Here is a 20,872-nt window from a genome sequence, read left to right as displayed (position 1 = left end):
TCTGCTCTATTTCAAACAAGGGACACTTTATTTGGGCTTGCAAGCTTGATCAATGTAAATGCTAACCCAATTTCAAAAAGGAAGAAGTGAAAGAAAGTGACCACGGTTTGTAAGAGACAGTCAGTCTTCTGTATCTTGATTACCCAACGTGAGCCTTCATGGAAATACAGATTTTTTTGAGTAAATAAGTGCATGCAACATTCATATCAGGCTGACATCAGTATTTTTGGTAGGAAAACAACCTCAAGAGACGATTCACCTTTGCTCTTGGGCAACCAACTGCAAAGAAGCACACAGCTCAGACAGAATACCTGATCAAACTCATAAGGAAGTCCTTAATATGTGCCAATATGTTAAGGTTGTGTCTATATACAGCGACATAGAAGGGAGTTCTATATGGCTTCAACATAAGTCTGTGGCACAAGCTGTATGAAAGCCATAGAAATACAAAGAAACTTCTCACACAACATGCTGTTGCTATGACAACAGGCAGAATCATTTAGCCTGATCTCTTGCCTTTCCACATCGCACAGAAATCCAATAGCATTTAAGTCTTATGCAACCAAGCTACCGATTCACTCTGGAAGGCTTTTAACACATTTGCAAATAAGGTTTCCTCGTAACTTCCAGCGATAGTTTTATTTTGTGCTCGAAAAAAAGCTTGGGGTGACAGGTGGGACAGTTTATGCTATGCTGCTAGAACTACTTGAAAGTGTTATTGTGCCCAAAACAAATTTGCTAGTGAGAACTCAAAACCCCTCTTCATGGAATACAGAATACTCCATGTCTTTAAAAGAAAAAAAGAATAAAAAAATTACCATCACAGCCAACTGTAGGCCTACTACTAATAAGTGACTCCACTCTCTCTGATTAATAAGATGTTTTAAAGAAAATATGCAAAATTTCTGAAGTGTTGTTCTTTCACTTTGCACTCTGACGCAAAACTGTGCCTGTAAGCATTATTTCTGCATGATTAATACACAACAAATGAGATAGAAATAACAACTTGGCTTTGGTTGCATTAATCGTGAAGGGGGTCTGATGTAATTCCACGTGCTGTGGCAGTCTCGCTTGTGTACATTTACAGCGCTTCCACACGATTCTGCATCAGGATTTCAAAAAGTGGGCCGGGTGCCGTCGATCATGATAAATTCGTTTCATGAAAGAAAGGGGCAAAAAATTGTTAATGGCTGAGCGTCTGTGTCAGCCTGAGTCCTTCCTCCAGATTATTTTCTACGTCGCGTGCTATCACACAGACGCTTCCCTCTAGTATCAATGCGTGATTGAAGGGAAACTTCTTTTGGGAAGTGCGGGGACTACTTTAGGTTAACTTTGGAAAGAAACGTTCATAATTCAACGCGCACGGGCACGCAGGAACGTGGTATATCGCGGCATTCCTTACTCTTCAAGCAGGTCAAATAATTTCAGTGCTGGGTGTGCATATTTTTTGGCGAAAGTAATATGTTTTCAATACGTCGCGGAAGGATCTGATTTTCTCAAGCGAGGGTCGACACATCCGCCCAGTTTTCCGATGTTTCATTCCCCCCCGAGTTGAAAATGGAGTTCGATTAAAGCAGATGTCCAGCAGCTTCTCAAGGAAATTTCATGCCTAGATGCTTTTACTTAACACATCACTATTAATACTGAAAGCATTTTAAGCCTCACCCCCTCCCCTCTTTGGATGCCTTTACTGCAAATTACTCGGACACGTTGACGGAGCAACGCTGCACAGAGCTTTTTCAAGTGTTGTCCTGGACCTGAAGTTGGCGAATGGATGCTCGACAGTCAGCCATAAATAACCTGCCAAACGTTACTGTCTACAACAATTTCTGCATTTTCTGAGGATCTATTCGCATTTTTTTTCTCCAAAGCGAGGATTTGTGTTTGTTAACGAGGATGATGCCGTTGGCTCGGTTATTTTGGTCGGATTTTACTTCCAGGGAGGATAAAATGAATCAACGATTGTCATTCCTCCTCGCGATTTAACTTTAGTCCCAGCCAGCAAAGCTAGGCTAGGCTCGCTTGGTGTTCACGGGGACGCTTGGTTAGGCATGCCCCCTTTTTGTACATCGTTTACTTATTATCCTAAATAGGGGTCATTTCTGCTTGTGAAGGAAAAATGGTGATTTTTGTGGCATTTTATCCCGCCGTCACTGCGTCGTCGATGCTATTGCTAGGATTTGGATCCCCATGAGGAAGAAAATGAGTGAAGATTCAACAAATCCAAACAACGAGTGAGTACTGTCTGTACACATTTACACACATGTTCACTATTAACATGTATGAGATGCAGTTCAGCAACGAGCGCTCACATATTTTTAGTTACTAGCACACACTTTTGCATGTTGCACTACCACAGTTCCCAGTGACATTTTTAACTGGGCTCCGCTGGTATTTCATCTTACTTGGCCGATATCAGCGATAAAAGGTTGTCTTCGGGTTTGTTTGTAAGCTCAAAGAAAGGGGTTACCTTACGGGATAAATAGGAACAATACCTGTCAGGCAATGGGACAAATCCATAATGATAGTGATAATAAGACAATAACAATCTCATCCTTACTGTTTTGAATCTTATGATAGAGCTAAACTAACATAAATACTGGGAGAATCATATTAGGCCGCAGTATTTTAGGTGTAGTGATGTTTGCTTATGTGGGATTCAGTTAGGTGGGGAATTATAAGCCCCTGATATATATTATTGCGCGTATCGACAGTTATAAGGCAGTTAGGGGTGGGGGGGTGATCACTCAGAGGAGACAGCAATAATCCATCTTAAACGTATTTTGAATCCACGCCGGTTCCGTACATCATGATCAGACAGCGTTACATTCTATATCCGTGTGTAGCGGCTGTCCGCCATGATTTCGACACATAACCATCGACTAAAATCGTGCCGCTCACGGATGTGTTTTCATCCAGCCTTTCTTCGGCGAAAGCTCTCCGTGCTTATTTGCGACAATGAAAAGCCGAACATCCCATTTTTTTTTTCTCAATCGCACTCATTTACATATCACAATCCCCATTCATAAAAACCCACGAAAACGACATCGCATTCACGCCCTAATCCTGACAACCCGCGGACATGAATGGTAATCTGTGCGTGTCGTGCTTTAATGCACGTCGCGCCCATTTCTCGTCGCATTTTGGCTTTGTTTTAATGGTCTGATTCCCCTGTGAGCGCTTGTTGACAGTCAGTGAGAAATATCTGCTTCGGGAGGTGCTGCGGTCACATGATCCCCTCCATTCATAAAGTACCTGCCTGCCCATTCACAGCACTGTACACTGTTTCGCATTGCACCGACGACCACACAACGGTCACATTTTCCTTAAAACGCTGCACTTCGCTGCGCAAACTTTTAGTATGTCAATGTAAGCGAAGGTTCTTCCCCGTATCCGTGGATTTTTCTGCGATAATGTGCCTGTCACAGAGGAAGTCATATGCCCCTTTTCAGCCATTTACAGTGTCATGGCGTGATGTTAGAAACACACCCATGCCCCCCCTTTCTCCATCTATCTGGCTTTTGTGAGGTTGACTGATTTAATGCATGAGATTTTGTCCTTGAAGGATACTTGTGTTTTCTTATGTAACACATGTCAGACACTTGTTTATTTTTTTCTTTGTTTTTTTTCTCATATTGAGTCAGGTCAAACGGATTAGACATATGTCTACACATAGATCACACATAACCTCTCACATATGTGTTATTAAAGGGGGAATCCATCCTGATTTAATTTGTGTTGTAAGTTGTGTAATAAACCTCTGTGTGTGGTGCTGGCAGGAAGGGTAGAGCCTCCGATCTGAGCAGACATCTTTTACGTTTTTCGAAAATGTGTTCACCTGTTGAGGGGTGGGGCAAAAAAATAAAACCTTTTTTTTTTTAAATGGGGGGGGTGAGAATCAGCTTTTTTAATAGCACATACAAACATTGTGCGCAATGTTTATACTGATTATCTAACCATTCACAAATATAATTATGGAAGGGGAAAATAACCCTTTTTATACTCCTTTAGCCTTCATTTCTACGTTTAGTTTGAAAATTTCCACAAGATTTGTGGAGAGATAGCCCTGAAGTGGTTTTGTCTGAATGATAGGTGGTAAGCCAAGGTGGTGTACATAGAGCACACCCTCGGCTGAGAACATGCTACTTGGCCTTGCTGCAGTGGTGTTCACAAGGCTGAAATGACAGGAACGCACATAAAACCTTGTGAGATTTTGGTTTGCGTCTTGTCTGGCATGTGTGTTGGTGTGGGGAGAGCGGTGTGGGGAGAGCGGTGTGATGCGAGGCTGAGGAGAATATTGCACACGGGGCAATGGCAATGCTGGGGAAAATGGGAGATGTTATGAAAGTCTGTCCAAGCTGCGTCTGCGAGTGTCGCGCTTCTCGGAAATGCCTCTCTCTACTTGGACGGTAGTGCGTGGAAGTGCAGTGTACTTTATATATTTTATCTGTGTACAGTACAGACACTTTGTGCATGGTCAATGCGTGCTTTGCTGTTTGATGTGACAACCCACTGCTAAATGACGTTTTTTGATTAACAAGCCACGTTTTTTTCTTAAGAGAACAAAAGCACAGGGATAAGAAGAAAAAAAAATCCTCATTATCCCCCACTTTATGAATATCATATGTTAATGTAGATTTCAGCTAATCTGGGCCTACAGACTGATTTAGTAAAAATTGCACAGTGAATCTCAGTTGCCTTTATACTTCATTGAGCATGTCTGGCCTCATTGTTTTCTTGATTCCTTTCGTATTGTGGTGTTGTCCTTTGCCAGTCAGGCTCTGTGATTCCCTTTTTCTATGTCCTCATTCTATCTTTGTGATTGATTTGACAAGTCAGCTTCTTATCTGCCAATGTGGGTGTCTCGATCTTATCACCTGTGGCCTGTTTAGCACTGCCATTCCTGTTGCTGAGCTTTCCAAACATTCCTCACAAACAACCCCCATCATGTCCTGAAACGACAAGGGGAGATGGCTCCTTCAGCTGTTAGAGCTGGTGCTTTATGGCCTTTGTAATTGCCTATATCCTGTGGCCCTTACGTTAAGCTAAATAATTTCCTGGACCTTTTTATAGACGGCATTATTTGGGGTTACTGCCAGTTGTTGGATGTGACCTCCGCAAACCTTTAGCCTTTCTAGCTGCCAGACTCTAAGCTACAGGCACATCCCTGACAAACTCCTGAGGAGCTGAACACGTCTTTGGTTTTGCTTCTGTATTCTTTTGCGGAAGTGTTTGTTGTTGTGGCAGTAGTTTACAGGGCCTAATGAAATGTGTCATTTGATGAATATAAGTAAGGCCACTTTTAACAGCATTTTTGTGGAAAATTCAACTTAAAGGTGGGGTAGGGGATCTTTTTCTGGAACATTTTTTTACATATTGCTTGAAATACTCTTCACATCCCCATTGCAACCAATTAATTAAAAGTTTTGACATTAATATGAAAAGTTTTAGTGGCCTCTAGAACGTACAATCTAGGAAAAACACTATCCAATCATACTGAACGGACCGTTCACAATGATTGGATACTGATGCCGTCTATCAAACTGCAATCTGCTCCTCCCTCCCCCCCCCCCCCCCCTGTGCGCGTACCATGCTCCGTGAACGAATTACGCGTCCAGAAGCTTGGCAGGAAGCAAAACTAGAGCCAGCTTGGCTAGCACCTAGCATTATTAAACGTATAGTTATCATATACTAAATACTAAATACAGCAGCGATCGATGCTTGTTGTCAGAACAGCGCTCGTGCACCTTCGTGCTCGTGCACCTTCTTGCTCGTGCACGTTCATGTACTCTAGAGGCGTGCCTTCGAGGGGAAAGTGAAGAAAAGGGTTGGGACTTTTTACCTGTGTATTTTCAAAATGCAGCTTCGCTGGACTCAAAATCCAGGATCTCCTACCCTACCTTTAATTACTTACAGTTAAGTTTTGTGTATTCTGGAAATTTTTATTTTATTTTTCAATGTAGACTAAATCAATGTTCCAGTGTTTACTTGCTTAGAAACTATTTGATTGTGTGTCATTAAGGATAATTATTCTCTGAAGGTGTTGGGATGTATTTCATTTCGACAGGCTAGCACACTGAAACAGGTCGTGTGTAGTGGAGGACTCTTCAATTCCCATGGCCAGATTGGGGTTTGGATTATGTGTATTTTAAACCCTGAGCCACTTCTCTCTCATGATTTTCATTTCCTCTCCAAGTATTTTAGGAGCATACATAAACTTGTGTAAATGCCAGCAGTGTATTTCAAACCAATTTCTCTATTTTTAATACAAAGTCTTGATCTTGAGGTAAGCTGTGTATGTGGACTGTTTAGTCAACAGTAGACGAGCTAATTTTCTTCTTTTCTTTTCTTTTGTGTGTGTGTGTGTGTGTGTGTGTGTGTGTGTGTGTGTGTGTGTGTGTGTGTGTGTGTGTGTGTGTGTGTGTGTGTGTGTGTGTGTGTGTGTGTGTGTGTGTGTGTGTGTTTGTCTCTACATAGCACCCACATGGCAGGGCTTGTCTGTATTTCTTTATCAAGGAGGGCCTCTGATGTTCACAGACCATATCGTAATGCCTCTAAGAAGTGCTTTTAGCACTAAGTATCTGAATTGTGGATATTGTTTTCAGTCGTGCTACATGCGGGAGCATGAAGGCTGGGCCTTGTTGGAAGCTCTTTGGTGCAGCTGTGCTAAGATGGTTCTTTCCTGTGAGGCCACAGACATTAAAGGGCACAGATGTAAATCCTAAACCTTGTGTCTTTGATTGAGTTTCCAAACTCTTTGAAAACAGGAAGGGGTTTCTGTGTGTGTTTCTCTGTGTGTGCGCGTACACACACACACACTTGTGTGTTTATTTCTCTGGAAACATTTGGCGGGTGTATATGCTTCTGGGAAAGATACGGCCGAATCCCAGATGAGTGAATTTAGGCAAACGTAACACTAAATGACTTAATAAGTGATGATTTAAAAAATGATCAAAATTAGAGGGCTGTTAGGACATGTATTTTTATCTGCTTTTGTAAACTTCTGATCACATTTTGTCCTCTCCAGTGCCTATATTTAGTACTTGAAAGGGGCCTTTATTGGTTGGTAAACGAGTTTCTTGATTCCTCAAATTCCAAGAGACTGGTTCAGCGTAGAGCTACTTGAACGAGAGTTTAATTCCTTTTCAAGATGGTCTAATAGTTTGGCGTTTGACATTTATGCTGCTGATGATGTTATGGTATCCATGTCAACTTGGCATTCAGTGATAGTTTACAACTTGTCATAGAAGTTTCTCTTAACATCCGTGGGCCATCATCTTGGTTTGGCGGTTTATTGTTCCTAAGTAGCTCCTGAGATGTATTGATGGTTTTCTCCCACAGCTACTCGGCCAGGTCCTTGGGGACTACTCTTACATCAAAGCAGACCAGAGATGCCGCAGCAGTCGAATTTCGTGGTTGCTCTTTTTGTAATGGCAAGCGTAAGGTTTTAATTTTCCAAATGCTTGTGGTTCAAATTAAGATCATCTCAGTATGTGGCTCTGATTGATGTTTGAGAATAGTTTTTTGGCATTTGATACACATATGGGGTTCTTTTGATTTATCGTACAACAGCTCAGCGGCACATAGAACACTGGTGTTGGGGTTGCAGGCCCAATCCAGTAATGGAGGGGTTGGTTTGAAAACTAGTGTTAGAAATGTCATCTTAGTGAACATTTCTGACATTCATGTCCTTGTTAGGTCTACTTTTCATTCAGACTACAGGAAAATTAAGCCCAGGAAACGTTGCAACAGATACCACCAGATGTGGCTAAACCCAGAAAAATTGTTGTCATACTATTTTTGTCGAAGGACAGTATTACATTTGAAGTTGAGATCCTCTGTGTCGTGCAGCAGCAGAGTAGGTTTATTCAGTTTTTTTTTTTTTTCTCCTTTTCCTGAGTCAGTTGGTAGCTAAGCTGAATGTTCTTGAGAGGGAGATGACTCACCAGCAGCCTGAGGTGTTGAGAGGAGATAGGGCAAATTTCTCTTTCACTTCTCTTTCTATAGCCAGCGTATTAGTTTTCACTGTAGCACATGTAAGAAGGCTCGTGATGCTGGCTTGGTGTTTCTCTTTGTCCCATAATTATCTCTGTTTTATTAATGGCTAACAGACAGTCCCTTTTAAAGGGTATTATGCTCTGACCATATGTCGTAATTTGCACTGCATCCATGGTAGGCCATGTTGGTGTTTGTTTTGGGTATGTTTTTGCCCTTGAGTTTGCCCCCGGTTATTTAGGGGATTTGAACTGTGGCTAATTGGCTAGCTTGTTTGCACCATTTAGATTAGATGCACTGCTGGAATCGATGGCCGAGTCCCAGATTCCATGTTATTTCTTCAGTGAGGCATAGTCGCAGTGAAAGAACTTGCACTGCTTTGTCCTCTTACAGCTTCAACATCTAAGTTGCCACCGGCCATGTTTAAGTTACCGGTCTTTGTTTTGGAGTGAAATGATTTGGTTGGTTACATTTCTAAACTGTTATTTATATCTACTAGAATGTACAGCTTTGGGCAAATGAATCTACAGTGAATACATTGAGACTTACAGTACTATATTTCAGATAAGGCGAAAGGTGTTTATTGATATGAACAAATATCACATTTTGTCTAATATAACTGCCGTTGTGGATGGTCCTATACTAGTAAGCAAAGAGTATGAGTCACACTCAAAGTAGCTTTTCTCGCCATCTTCCATGTTCCACCTACTTTACTCGTGATTGCTTTCCTTTTGGAGGATAATCTATAGAATCGGCTTGGGATAAGTAGCTTGTGTTTATTTTCTCCAATGACATTTTAATGATTCCCCCCCTCAAAAGTCCTAGGATCCAAGTGGAGATTGACCAAGCTTGACAGCCTTCTACTGGTTTTGATACAGGGGAGAGATGGGGTGGAAAAGGGGTGATGGAGGAAGGAGAAAAAGAGGTGATGGAAGGGGGACTATTCTTTCCTTTTCAGATGCTAATGAAAGGAGGAATGGTTTTCCAGCTTTTAGCTTGCAGAGTGTGTCTCCCTTGCAGCATGCTCCGCTGCCTGGACATTGTGGGAGGACAAAACTCCAGGCCCGGGATCCAATAACGTGAAATTTCAGCAGAGAAGCGGCCATTGTATACAGAGAGGCAGCCGGGGAGGGGCTGGATAGAAGGGGGAGACAGAGTGGAGGAAAGGGAGGGTGACTTGGCGAGCAACCAGGGCTCAGGCTACATCCTTTCTCTTTTCCCTCTCCTCCTGCTGCTGCCCCCTTCGCCCTCCGCCCTCCGCACTCCTCTCCACCACTCCCCTTTGGGGTGGAAAGCCCAAGGCTGAGACAGGAGCAAAGCATGATTGCATGCTGGAACCCAGTGAGCCATGGCCCAGAGCAGCAGACAAACGGCCACTTTGTCCACTTAGGAAATGGTTGTCCCAGGATCCCCCTTCTCCACCACACACTGGAGCAACCAGCCCCGAGGCCTATGGCTGCTTGGTCTGCACATGTTCTCTTCTCTTCTTCTCTTCTCTTCAGTACAAATATTTGTAAATGCTTACCCATTCTGTCGAAGTCAGTGCAGTTTTATTATGTCATGTTATGTCTTTTATTCTTATTTGTTTATTTCCAAACAGACATAAAAAAAACTTACTAGGTTTTATTTTGCACTTACATACACGTTTTCACGCTTTTGTAGTTTCCTTTACCAAATCATATTAAAGTTTAATACATATTCACAGATTCTTTTATCCACTCAAACCACATACTCCATATTTAAAGATCTGTGCTCACTTTGACAAATTGCACAGTGTACAAAGGTACAGATTGTATAAATATTACAACCATACAATACTCTTCTTTGTCTACAATTCGTGTTCCAAATTGTACACAAATTACAGTGCGTTTGATTTTGACCTTTTATGATTAAAATTTATTATGTTATAGGCCTATTATCTACATTCTCTAAAAATCCATACACATTTTGATAGAAGATCTCTTTCTTCAGATGGGTGTTATTCTTAAATTGAAATTTGATATTTATTTCTTTTTTTATAAATGTATTCTCACCTTGCTCCCATCCACAGCCGCCTCCCCCCACTGTCCTCCGCTGCACTCTCACCCCTCCTTCTGTCTTTTTCTCCTGCTTTGGTCGGAAATGAAGTCAGTCATCCAGCAGAATAACTTGGAATAATTCGGAATTGGGGACTCCTTTCTTTCTCCTCAACCCCCCCCAAAAAAACACACCAACCCACCCCCATCTCTCTTGCATGCCAAGGCCAGCTGATCAGCTTCCGCTCGCAATTGTGTGTCCACTCGACTGTGTGCTCCCAGCAAGAGGCGTGGAGGCAGGCCTTTGTCTCCACCATCCCACTCTGAACTGAACGCATGTGTGTATGTGTGCGTTCAGATCACACTGAAATATCTCTTTTTGGCCACAGTATATCTTAAAAAAGGTCTCTGATTTAAGACAGAAATGGAATGAAAAGAGCCCCTCTGTTCTTTGCTGGTTTTTGGTGTATTTTAGTTTTTTTAGTAGGTTAAGGGATAGTTAAAAGTAACATATTTATATATTCGTCACTTAACTTCCTCTTAAGTCCTTTGCACCCCCCCCTGCGAGTGTCATGATTGCTGGCATGTGTGTGATGGTAGGCCTGAAGGGTCAGGCCCTGGTCATTGTGCCCTGATCATGGCTGAGCGACACCACCGCCTGCCTTCTGTTCACCCCAGGGACCCCTGTCTGACTGACAGCCCCTTCTGCACCCATCACCCGCATCCTTTATTGGGGTCCAGGAAGGGGTTTAACGGCAGCAGCGGTTCCCTCTTTCACTGCTTGCTCCACTGCTCAAAAGCACATTTTCTGGTGTGGCTGGAGTTCTTGTGGTGTTTCTTCGTGACACTACTGTCATAAGTTGTCACCAAAGAGGATGTTTTTATGTTTGTTTGCAGAGAGGAAGTTGTTTGTGTATGTATCGTTTAGTCAGTCTCCCATGGCCCACAACTGTCAAATAAGCCTTTGGCAGCACATTTTAGAGAGAAATGACAATTGTAATAATTGTAAATAATTTGTTTTTTTTAAATCTTGATACTCATTTATATGCAGAAAAATTCTTCTATTTTTGTATCAACAGCATCATTAAGTTGGGGTCAAAATCACTGCTTCATATTTGATAACATCCTGGGAATTCTAAAAGTAAAAAGACAAACAGAAAGTGAAAGTTTCCCGTAGTTGTCCATTCTGAACGCTGATTGGCTTTTTGCAAATGCGGACAGCTGGCTTTGCATCACCTTGAAATGGATAGAAGTGTGCGCAGCTCTTCGATATCTACGTACAGCATGGTGTATTGTTATTGGCTACCTCAAAAGTTCGCAAAAGGAAAAAAAAGAAAATGCACTGATTACATCGCTTTAATGTGAAGCAGTAGGCTAGTAGCAGAGATGAGACTCACAAGTAAAAACTTGTGTATTTTAAGTTGTGGTATATCTGTAAAGGTGAACTGGAATATCAGCTACCACATAATTACAATGTCCATCTCTTTATCATATCTATTTTCTTTAGATTTTTCTGTATCAAGTATTTCCTTATTAAAACACCCAGCAGCCAAGGAGCAAGTTGTGTTTTTTTGTTTGCCCTTTGATGCTCTTTTCTTTTTGATCAGCTTGTGGTCTCTACCAACCTCTGAGGGAATTGGGTTTTCAGCTGCTCATCACTATTGTGTCCACCAGACAACGTTCCTCCTGTTATGTACAGTGAAGTTGGTGTTTTTGAGGCTTTTATCATTGAAAACAATTCTGTTTTTGGTCAGACGACAACGGTGTGAAAGTTGACTTTATTAAAGTTGTGACCGAAGAGCAACACAGTTGGCTTCAGCTTACTCTTAAGCTCACATGAGCTGCGGATTCAGGAGATTTACAGTGTGGTTTGTTTCTTATTTTCCTTTTCCATGGGACCGTCCTATCCCTGACTATATCTTTTTGCAATCGCTTTGGCTGTAGCTTAAAGGCGGTAGCATGGTTGCCGCGTCTGTCACGGCGGTGGTGGACCGTGACGTCAAAATGACGTTTCAGGCCTGGCGCTTCCCTTGAAAAGACGGCGCAGCGCGTTGTCGTGCACCAGTCGATTTTTGTAACTTGGCGGCGCCGAGCACAACGAACCGGATGGACCGATGTGAGACCAGGCTCAGTGAGGAGGTGCGTTTGTACAGGCAGCTGTACGAAACTGCAGTGAAACAGCACAGGGAGCACGTAAACTCCCCAAACTGGTGCACAGAGATGGGCAGAACTTTGGGGAAAGAGGGAGAGTTCTGTAAGAATGTGTGGAAGAAGCTACGGGACAGATACGTGAAGGCAAAGAAGAGGGCAGAGACTCTGTTGATGCCGGGGGCTTCAAACCTTCACCTCTATTAACTGAATTAAAAAATTAAAATGATCCGAAAACTGCAGCAGTATCATTAATTACAGTATTCTTGCTCTTGACAGCGGCATTGTTTTCTTCTCCACTTTCGTGGTTGTAGAATAGCGGTAACCTTCACGTAGCAGCGCCACCTCTGTGACGGAGAAAATTGCAACTACTGGCGCGCAACGACTTGCGCCACTATATAGGGTCCTATGGCGGGCACGAACTTGTGACGTCATCAACACCGCTCGCGCGAGCAGACGCAGCAACCATGCTAGAGCCTTAACACTCCTCCTCCTCTGACTCCTGGATAATATTGAACATGCAGGCTATTTGATCATGGACTGGGGCATCTGCGAGTGTCACAAATCATGTTTTTGTGGCGTCCACACACGATTGTGACTGCCGATTTTCCTCAGATCTTGACCATTTGTGGCTTTAAATCTTAGTGTAAAGAAGGCTTGAAATGGTGCAATACAGTGAATATGTTCTCCAATGATTAAGAGGAAGAGTGGAAAGTGGGGTGAATAATGCCAGCAATTCATAAGAACAGATTTCTAGATTTTTATTAATGCAAATGCACTGAAATGCACTCTAAACAGACATGGCCTGTGCTAAATGTTCGGTTTTTATAAAAAAAAAGGAGTCCCAACTGTCACACTTTTCAATTATTTTAGGGAACTTCTGGCAACTTCACAGGCTGCCAGGAGCTTTCAAAAAAAAAAAAAAAGAAGAAAGCTTCAGATTTAATGCCCACTGACTCTCAGATTAATTACTAACCAAGAACTTGTATACTGAGGCTTGCCAAGGGTGTGGAAGGTAGGAGACCAAGGGTCAGCCTTATTGACTAAGAGGAGGCAATAAGAGCTACAAGTTAATAATTTTATGCATTGTATTTTAGTTTTATTGGCTCCCTTAGTCACTGCTTCAGATTTGGCCACAGCTTGAGAAGACTTGCTTTTCAAACATCTTACACACTACGACGTCACCGTTATCGGTTAACCTCACCAGAGCGACTCGCAGAAAGACATCCGGCCGTCACATTCTTGAGCTCTTTTCTTTAAGCTCTCTGATCTTTTCCTGTCTGTAATATGTGACCAGCAGTCTGTGCAAAACGCTGCCCTCAGCACACCTTAACCTTTGTCATTTCCGGTGGCCCGATGCAGTGTTACCTAATCAGGGGAACATCTGACTCCGGGTGAGGTGAACGGGGAGAAAAGTGTAGTGGCGGACGACTTGGTTTATAATTTTGTTCCCCTGATAGATAATTGGATTTACGGTGTGTATAAAATCCGTAAAATGATGTACCCTTTCACAATCAGTACTGACAAACTGGCATTATGTGGCGGTTTGTTAACTGTGATCCTGCCAGTAGCAGTTTTAGTTATGACTTCTTGTCCTTTGTGGCACACAAGTGTTTTTCTAGTTTTAGATTTGGCTTCACATTTTAAAAATGATGCATCGGTTTTAGAAATGCACTGATTGATTAAATTGATTGACTGCTGACTGGCTGTTCACGCTCACATGTATGTGCATCTGTGCCGTCAAAATGTAGGCTATATACATGACCTGCATAATAGTACATGTCGTGAGCACAGCGATGTGGACACGTCCACACACATGCTTGCTATCATTTCAAGATCTTCACCATGAGTTAAGAGGCCACATGGTGTACAATTTGTTTGGATAAGTTACAGAGTACAGAGAGTCACATACCTGTCAATCTTCTGAAGGGTAAAGTGCACAGCACCTCCTTCTGCTACAGATTTGAATTACTCAGATCAATAACTCTGGGGCAAAATGTTAATAAACACAAACAATGCCTCTGTTCAACTATAGTAGGCTTAGACATTGAGGTCAAACCTGCATTTCACCAATACTTGCCATCTTGGACAAATGACATCCACCTCTGTGCAGCTTACACAAACCGTTGACTCGAGCTATGGTAAAAGTTCAGCCTGGCCTTTTGATTGGACCACAGTTCTTGTTGCAGTAAACATGCCCGGGAATGGAGGGGAATCCATTTATTGATCAAAGTTTGTGCAACGCTGTGGACTGTCTGGAAAAAGCATTCAAGAGATTCTTCTCGCTCGTTAATTGTACATGCAAGGATAGACTAAATATGGCAATGGGGATTTTAGTTACATGATGCTGCAGTTCTAAAAAAAAGGGCTTTTATTAGAGCAGAGTGACAGTCTGGAAATGAGTCTTAATGGGCTGCTTCTCAGTCACAATTTCAGACATGACAAGAAACGGGAGAAAATGTGAATTGGAGCACCTTTATTGGGCGTTTTGCTGTTACAAAAAAAAGATGCTAAGAGATAGAACTTTGGGGTGCACGTGGAACTTCCTACACCTTTTGAGTTTAGTGGAGCATATACAGTACATGCAAGAGTGATTCAAGACCCATCTGCATCTGCTCGGCTCGGCTTACTTTGTCTGAGTAAGATGTTTCATGTTTACAGATGTTTTAAAAGTCTGATTTTGGTTGAGCTAACACTATGATTGTATCCTAAACCTGCACAATAAAATGGGGAAACTTCTATTCTCTTTAATGTTCAATAAAAGTTGTATATAGTGCTGTTCTTTTGCATTTGGACTTTACTTGTTTCAAAAATACAACTGCTTTCTGTATATATGGTATAAATGATGTCTCTGAGCTGATCAAACTCTAGCTATAATCTCTTTATTACTATATTCTCGAATGCCTTTCTGATGTACGTTTGAGAGGGAAAAACTGTCATGTCAGCCATTAAACGTAGCTTTTATTTAATACAGTGAGTTATCCACCTCTGTTCCCTTCATGCTTCAAAACACATTTTTGCATTTTTACTGATAGTGTTTTCCTTCACTTAGATTATCTAAGTGGCTGTCTTAGAGTGTTTACCCTGTGATTCAAAGGATAGAGGGCATTGAGAGCCTGAGCCCCTGTCATGTGCCATCTTGTTTAAAACCACCTGCTTTAGGGGGGAAAGGTTGGAAATCAGCAGTGGCCGGAGCCTGAACTTGACCACATGGTCACTCACCCTCTGGCTGGGGTTAAACATGCTCGTGAACATACTGATCTGTTGTGATATCATATATACGAGGGATGTACTGCACGTACCAATAAATATGTACTAATCTTAATGTTCCTTTCATCTTCTATTCATATATTTGGACAAGTTGTATTTAGATTGTTTGGCAACACTAATTATTCAACCTTTTCAATGAAAAGTAAAGTATTTGTCTTCAATTACATTTTTAGTTTTGTCGCAGATTTTTGGCAGGTTATCTGAAATAGTTTTTTTCCCACTCCCCAGATTTTTTTCACATGTTGTTTTATTTTTTTCCTTCTCTGGGTTTTTCTATCAGATTCTCGTTTTACATGGCATCTGTTAAACTGTGTTAAATGTTCCTATTGATAATACGTCAAAGCTGTTTTAGATCCATCTCATCTCTTTGTATCCTCTTTTTGCTTGTATGTACAGTTTGATACCTTTATTTCTACGCTTTTTGTTCCCTGTAAGCACTGTGTTACACCTCGTTCGTTAGGGCTGACCTAGATGCGAATGTGAATCTGTGAATCTTCAACTGTTGCTATGGTAGTCAACATTCAAATCTGTATTAGAATGCTATGGGATTTTTGGGTTCAGAGCTTTGAAATGCCAAACATGGCATTCGGGACAGCTCTACTGCTCATATTGTGGTTCAGCTGTGCTATGTGGGCTGATATTTCATGTAGGCTGAGGCTTTGTAGTTGTGATAATGCTTTTGTAGTGCAGGTGGAATAATCAAAGAAAATATTTCTGATAGAAAATTTTAAAACGTTCTTGTGGCGCTGTATTTTTTTGTTAACTAACCGCATTGTTTTTCTTTACCCCCCCACCCCTCCTCCCATCCTCTTCTTCAGTGACAGTTATGCGCGTGTGAGAGCAGTGGTCATGACTCGGGATGACTCCAGCGGTGGGTGGCTTCCCCTAGGGGGTGGAGGCCTTAGCTGTGTCACTGTCTATAAGGTCAGCCGGGCGGAGGACAGCGGCAGCACCCACAGTCGAGGCAGTGGAGGAAGTGGCAGCAACCTCAGCCCTTGTAGCCCCAGTCCTAGCCCCAGCCCCAGCCCCAGTCCTAGTCCCAGTCCCACCACTGTGGAGTTCCACATCAAGGGTGAAAGGCTCAAAGACAAACTGGTAAGAGAACCTCAAGCCATCTAATCTGATTTTGTTACACTGCATAAGTTCATACTGCTAATAAAGATTGTACTAGCTAGTTGACATATTTAGATTTTCTATTCAGACATTCCTTTTAATGCACATTCATCTGTACAAAGGAGAAATGGTCTGGTTTCTTGAATGAGATCACCATGACCCTCGCTTTCCCAGACTCCCCTCCTCTCTCCCTCTTACTCACACACACAGGAAGTGGGTTTTTTGGCTTTCCTCCATGGCGCAGGTGTCTGAAAATAGGAGCAAACTGCGTGATGCTGTGATGCATGATGACATCATCAGGGAGAAGGGCAAATTACTCAAGAAGTGAATGTGGAAAAAAGAGATGGAAATATGGGCTTAAGATTCACACTAATGCTTTTTTTTTTTTTAAGTGCACATGGATTTGTCTACCTTTTTAGACGCAACTTCTCTTTCTCCTTACGACCATTTGCGTCATTGAATTAAGACAGCAAATTATGGCCCTGCTTTTTTGAGCATACAACAAAAGAATAAGAAAAAACTGCGTCCCAGGGTGAGACACTGATCCCCAAGTTACTCCGAATGGTAGGGCTGCACCTTACACGGCAGTTCTTCTACTGATGTGTGTGTGTGTGTGTGTGTGTGTGAGAATTAAAAACACTTACTTTATATCCTCTCTCTGCTTAAAATATATTTTGCTATATATCGACACAGTTGGACCTGCATTTGCTGACAATAATCACTAGCTAATTAACTTTGTTGGCCTATTTAATCTAACCAGTTAACATTTGTTGTAGGTTTCTATTCGTAGGCCTTGTACAAATGACGGGACTAATTTCATAATTTTAACCATATCGAATAATCATAGTTGTAGATGCATAAGCATTTACAAATAGTTGAAACTTACAAATTTCATACAAAAAAATGGTTTCCTTCCATTTAGTACTTCTATGACTATGACATTGGCACATTTGCAATGACATTGCATGACTGTCCTTTGCTGTGAACATGTCACACGTGCAACTTAGAAAGCCTAAAGAGATGTGAATTATTAAATCATTGTTATTATTAGTCATCACAGTGGTCTTCGCAGCAATAAAGGGTGTGTTTATTTATTTTTTTCTTTAGATTCACCACAAAGTGACATGTTTGGAGATCAATCTAAACACTGATATATTGAATTGTTTATTCTTTACACCTGTCATCTGATGCAGCGTGTCATACTTACGCACAAGATAATTAAACCTGCAAATGGCGTGTTTAGTCTGTCTCTTCACGCAACCAACAATAGCGCTGATTTTCTGTTTGGCTTCTGGAGTCGTTCCAGTAAAGCTCACAAACATTCCTAGATGTGCTTTGGTAATCTTCCGCCTGTGGTCAACAGTGTGTAAATCTGTTTGTGTGCTAGACGGGAGAAATGGCCTCCATGATGAATAAAATGCGGTGATTCCCGACGAGCGGTCTTTAGAAGCTTGTTACAGAGGCATCTAAATCATCTTCTTTCTTCTTTTATTTTTTTTAATCTTCTTTGGCTGAACTCATTTTATGTGTGTTTTGTATTTACGGCATGTTTGTGTTTTGTGCGTTGCTATCCAAGCGTGTGTGTGGCACAGGAAAAGGGTGTGACGGGAATGCTGTTATTCAGACATGGCACAGACATGGTTCAGAGACACCGGCAACTGTTCTGGGATGTGGTGAAACACCCCTATCACCGCCGGAGTCCCCAGCCACCACAACAAACACCCAACCATATGTAGGTCTGTCGAGATGCCACCCAGTGCCAGGGTGTTGGCGTCAGCCGCAGCGCTACCGACAGTCTGAGGGCATCTGAAGAAAAGGCAGAGTGTGGATTTCAAGAAAACACCAACTACAATCAAAACCACACCAGAATGTGATGTTAGAAAACAAAGCGGCAACGTTAACGCTGGTTACCACAGTATTTGTGTTTTTTGAACCAGAACATCAGTATGTTGATCTCATAAGTAAATGAAAGACTATAATTATGTTGTATGGAAGATACTGAGAGATGAATATAGGGCAAAGGAAGAGCTTCTTGAATGCTTGAGAGGGTGTTTGTTATGTCTAAAATGCAGGAAATGAACATGGTCTACCAAGTGTTGGGTATATACTGTTTTGGTTTTTCTAAAGGGAATCATTTTTGATGTATAGGTCCAGCCATAAATTGACAGAATGGGTAAACGAAACCAAAACTGTATAATCAAAGGAAAATAAAATCCATTCCTAAACGGAACGTTGTGGATCAGAGATTTATTTATTTCAGAAGCAAAAGTCTCAGTTCTGGCGGGCAGAAGTTGGGCGATAAGAGACATAAACAGTATGAGATGAATTCAGAAAAGAATAGTGTGTAGTCAAAGAACAGGAAATGGAGGTGGAGCCACATAGATAGGAGACGGAAGAAAAAAAAGGTGGAGGGGTTCTGTCTATAAGCGCAGTGATGCGGCACACAGTGTGCTGGTGATGACTCAGCTGGCTCTCCATATAGCTACCAATCACTCTCCTCCTTGCTCCCTCCCTCCTCTCCGTCTTTCTTTCTCTCACTCCGATTCTCTGACTCTTAAGACTACAGATCTAATTGGTTGGTGATTACTTACCATACTGGCTTTCGGATTATGACAAATCATTGGCTAAGCTCTCTGCCACTCCACCTCACTTTCTGTTGCTGGCAGTGTTCAACTCCCTCTGATTGATAAAGCTGTGAATGTGGTGTTGCACAGGCTTCCTCTAAATAGCTTTTCCTTGCGGCACAGGTCTCAATACGGTTTATTTCTATCGTTAGCCTTGTCATGAGATTATTTTGACTTAAATTGGTCAGTAAAATGTGCTTTATTAGCTTTCAGTCTCAGTAAAGGGGGCTGAATGTGTATCTTTTTGAACCAGTACCTCCCAATGCATCTTGCCTCACAAACAATAATGCGTACACTATTTTTTTAATGGTGCATTTTTATGTAGCGGTGACTTTCTTTTCTTCTTGTGTTTTTAAAATAAAAACAACTGTATTATACTGTTGATTAAGATGACATACCCTTTTATCCCTTGTTTTGAAATGACTAGCAATTCTGAAAGCAAAGGCGGTGTATATACATAGAACAGCACACAGTAGCCCTTTTTTTTTTCTCACCACCTGGTTTCTTGTTAGCAATTAAATAGTCTCCATCTGTCTTCCCCAATTTTTTATTTATTTTGTACTCTCACACAATGTTTTCACTACTCTGCATGTCTCACCTCCGTGTGTCTTTGTCCCTCTCCTCCTTTAACATGTTTTGCCTGTGTTCCCTTTCTGTCTCTTTTAATGGAAAGGTGGCTCCTCCTCTGCTCTTTTCTTTGAGCGCATTGTGGAATGTGGTGTTAAGTATCATCCTTCCATGCAACTGCGATACTTCCTCCTCTGTCAGGCCTTGCTGCACGCTCACCTTACCTGCTCCGGCTCCATTCAGTCTCGCCTCCACAGTCTCACCCCCCAGAGGCACTGTGGACCCCTCCTCCCCCTTCCTTGCCACTTCATCTCCTCGCATCCATTCTTCTCATCTTCCCTCCTCTCATCCCATAGTTCTGGGCAGGGAAAAAAAAAAAAAAGGATAACCTTTGCTCCTGCTTTTCTTCTCGAAGGCAGGTATGCAATGGCGACATGGGGATGGATGCTGTTAGTTTTGGCACGCTTGCGCTGAGGTTACAAAGTAGCTCACACAGACAGAATGACATACAGACCTGTGTGCTTTACCTCTGACAGACGCGTATATATTTATCATCATCTCTTCTCTTACAGAACAGCATATGTTGGCTGTTGTTCTGATTCAGGGGGATTGGTGCCATCTGCTTTCATCTAATGTAGTATTATCCTCCAACTAGGCATTTGCACCGTGAAGATGGACAGTGTCGCACTCGGGTCACTGATCTTTTTATCACACCAGTTGTTGTGCTTATGCATTCTCTCGCGTAGATTACCACGAGCACGCTCACACATTCACACCCGGTTCAGCCACCTCGAGTGCACGTCTGTAAAAACCTCGCAGACTGTAATGGCCGTCTCTCATTTCATTTAAACTGCCTAGAGGAAGGCCAGGAGGCGGCCCAGTACCTCCGATTAATAATAGGCTTTGGAAACGCAGCCTCTCTCTGCCCTGCTCTCGGGCTTCCTGGCTTCCAAGCATCCCCACACACCCCCACCCCCCTGTCACCACTCCTCTTCAACTTCAACATCATCTGTAATGAGAACCCTGCCATTTAGAATGTGTTTTACAAATTATCCAAAAAAGCCCGGGGAATTATTTGGTTTACGGTAGCTTTTCTTTCCATTTTGGAAATTCTGGAGGTGACATGTAATTCCAGATGCA

The 20,872-nt window shown here is 42.1% G+C and overlaps 1 protein-coding gene across 1 annotated transcript in view; it reads left to right on the top strand.

Annotated features, from left to right (window-relative positions):
• The first annotated feature begins 1,526 nt into the window (after positions 1-1,526).
• spred1 (sprouty related EVH1 domain containing 1) overlaps positions 1,527-20,872 on the top strand; it is a 34,856-nt gene continuing 15,510 nt past the window's right edge. The window contains exons 1-2 of the mRNA XM_075447691.1: positions 1,527-2,234; positions 16,247-16,523. Coding sequence (XP_075303806.1) covers positions 2,191-2,234; positions 16,247-16,523 — 321 coding nt within the window. The 5' untranslated portion in view covers positions 1,527-2,190. The remainder of the gene's footprint in view (positions 2,235-16,246; positions 16,524-20,872) is intronic.

The sequence above is a fragment of the Odontesthes bonariensis genome, chromosome 17 (genome assembly GCF_027942865.1).
Source record: "Odontesthes bonariensis isolate fOdoBon6 chromosome 17, fOdoBon6.hap1, whole genome shotgun sequence".
In the NCBI taxonomy this organism is placed as follows: domain Eukaryota; kingdom Metazoa; phylum Chordata; class Actinopteri; order Atheriniformes; family Atherinopsidae; genus Odontesthes; species Odontesthes bonariensis.
Note: the sequence above shows the minus strand (reverse complement) of the source record. Positions and strands in the feature narration are given on the sequence as shown.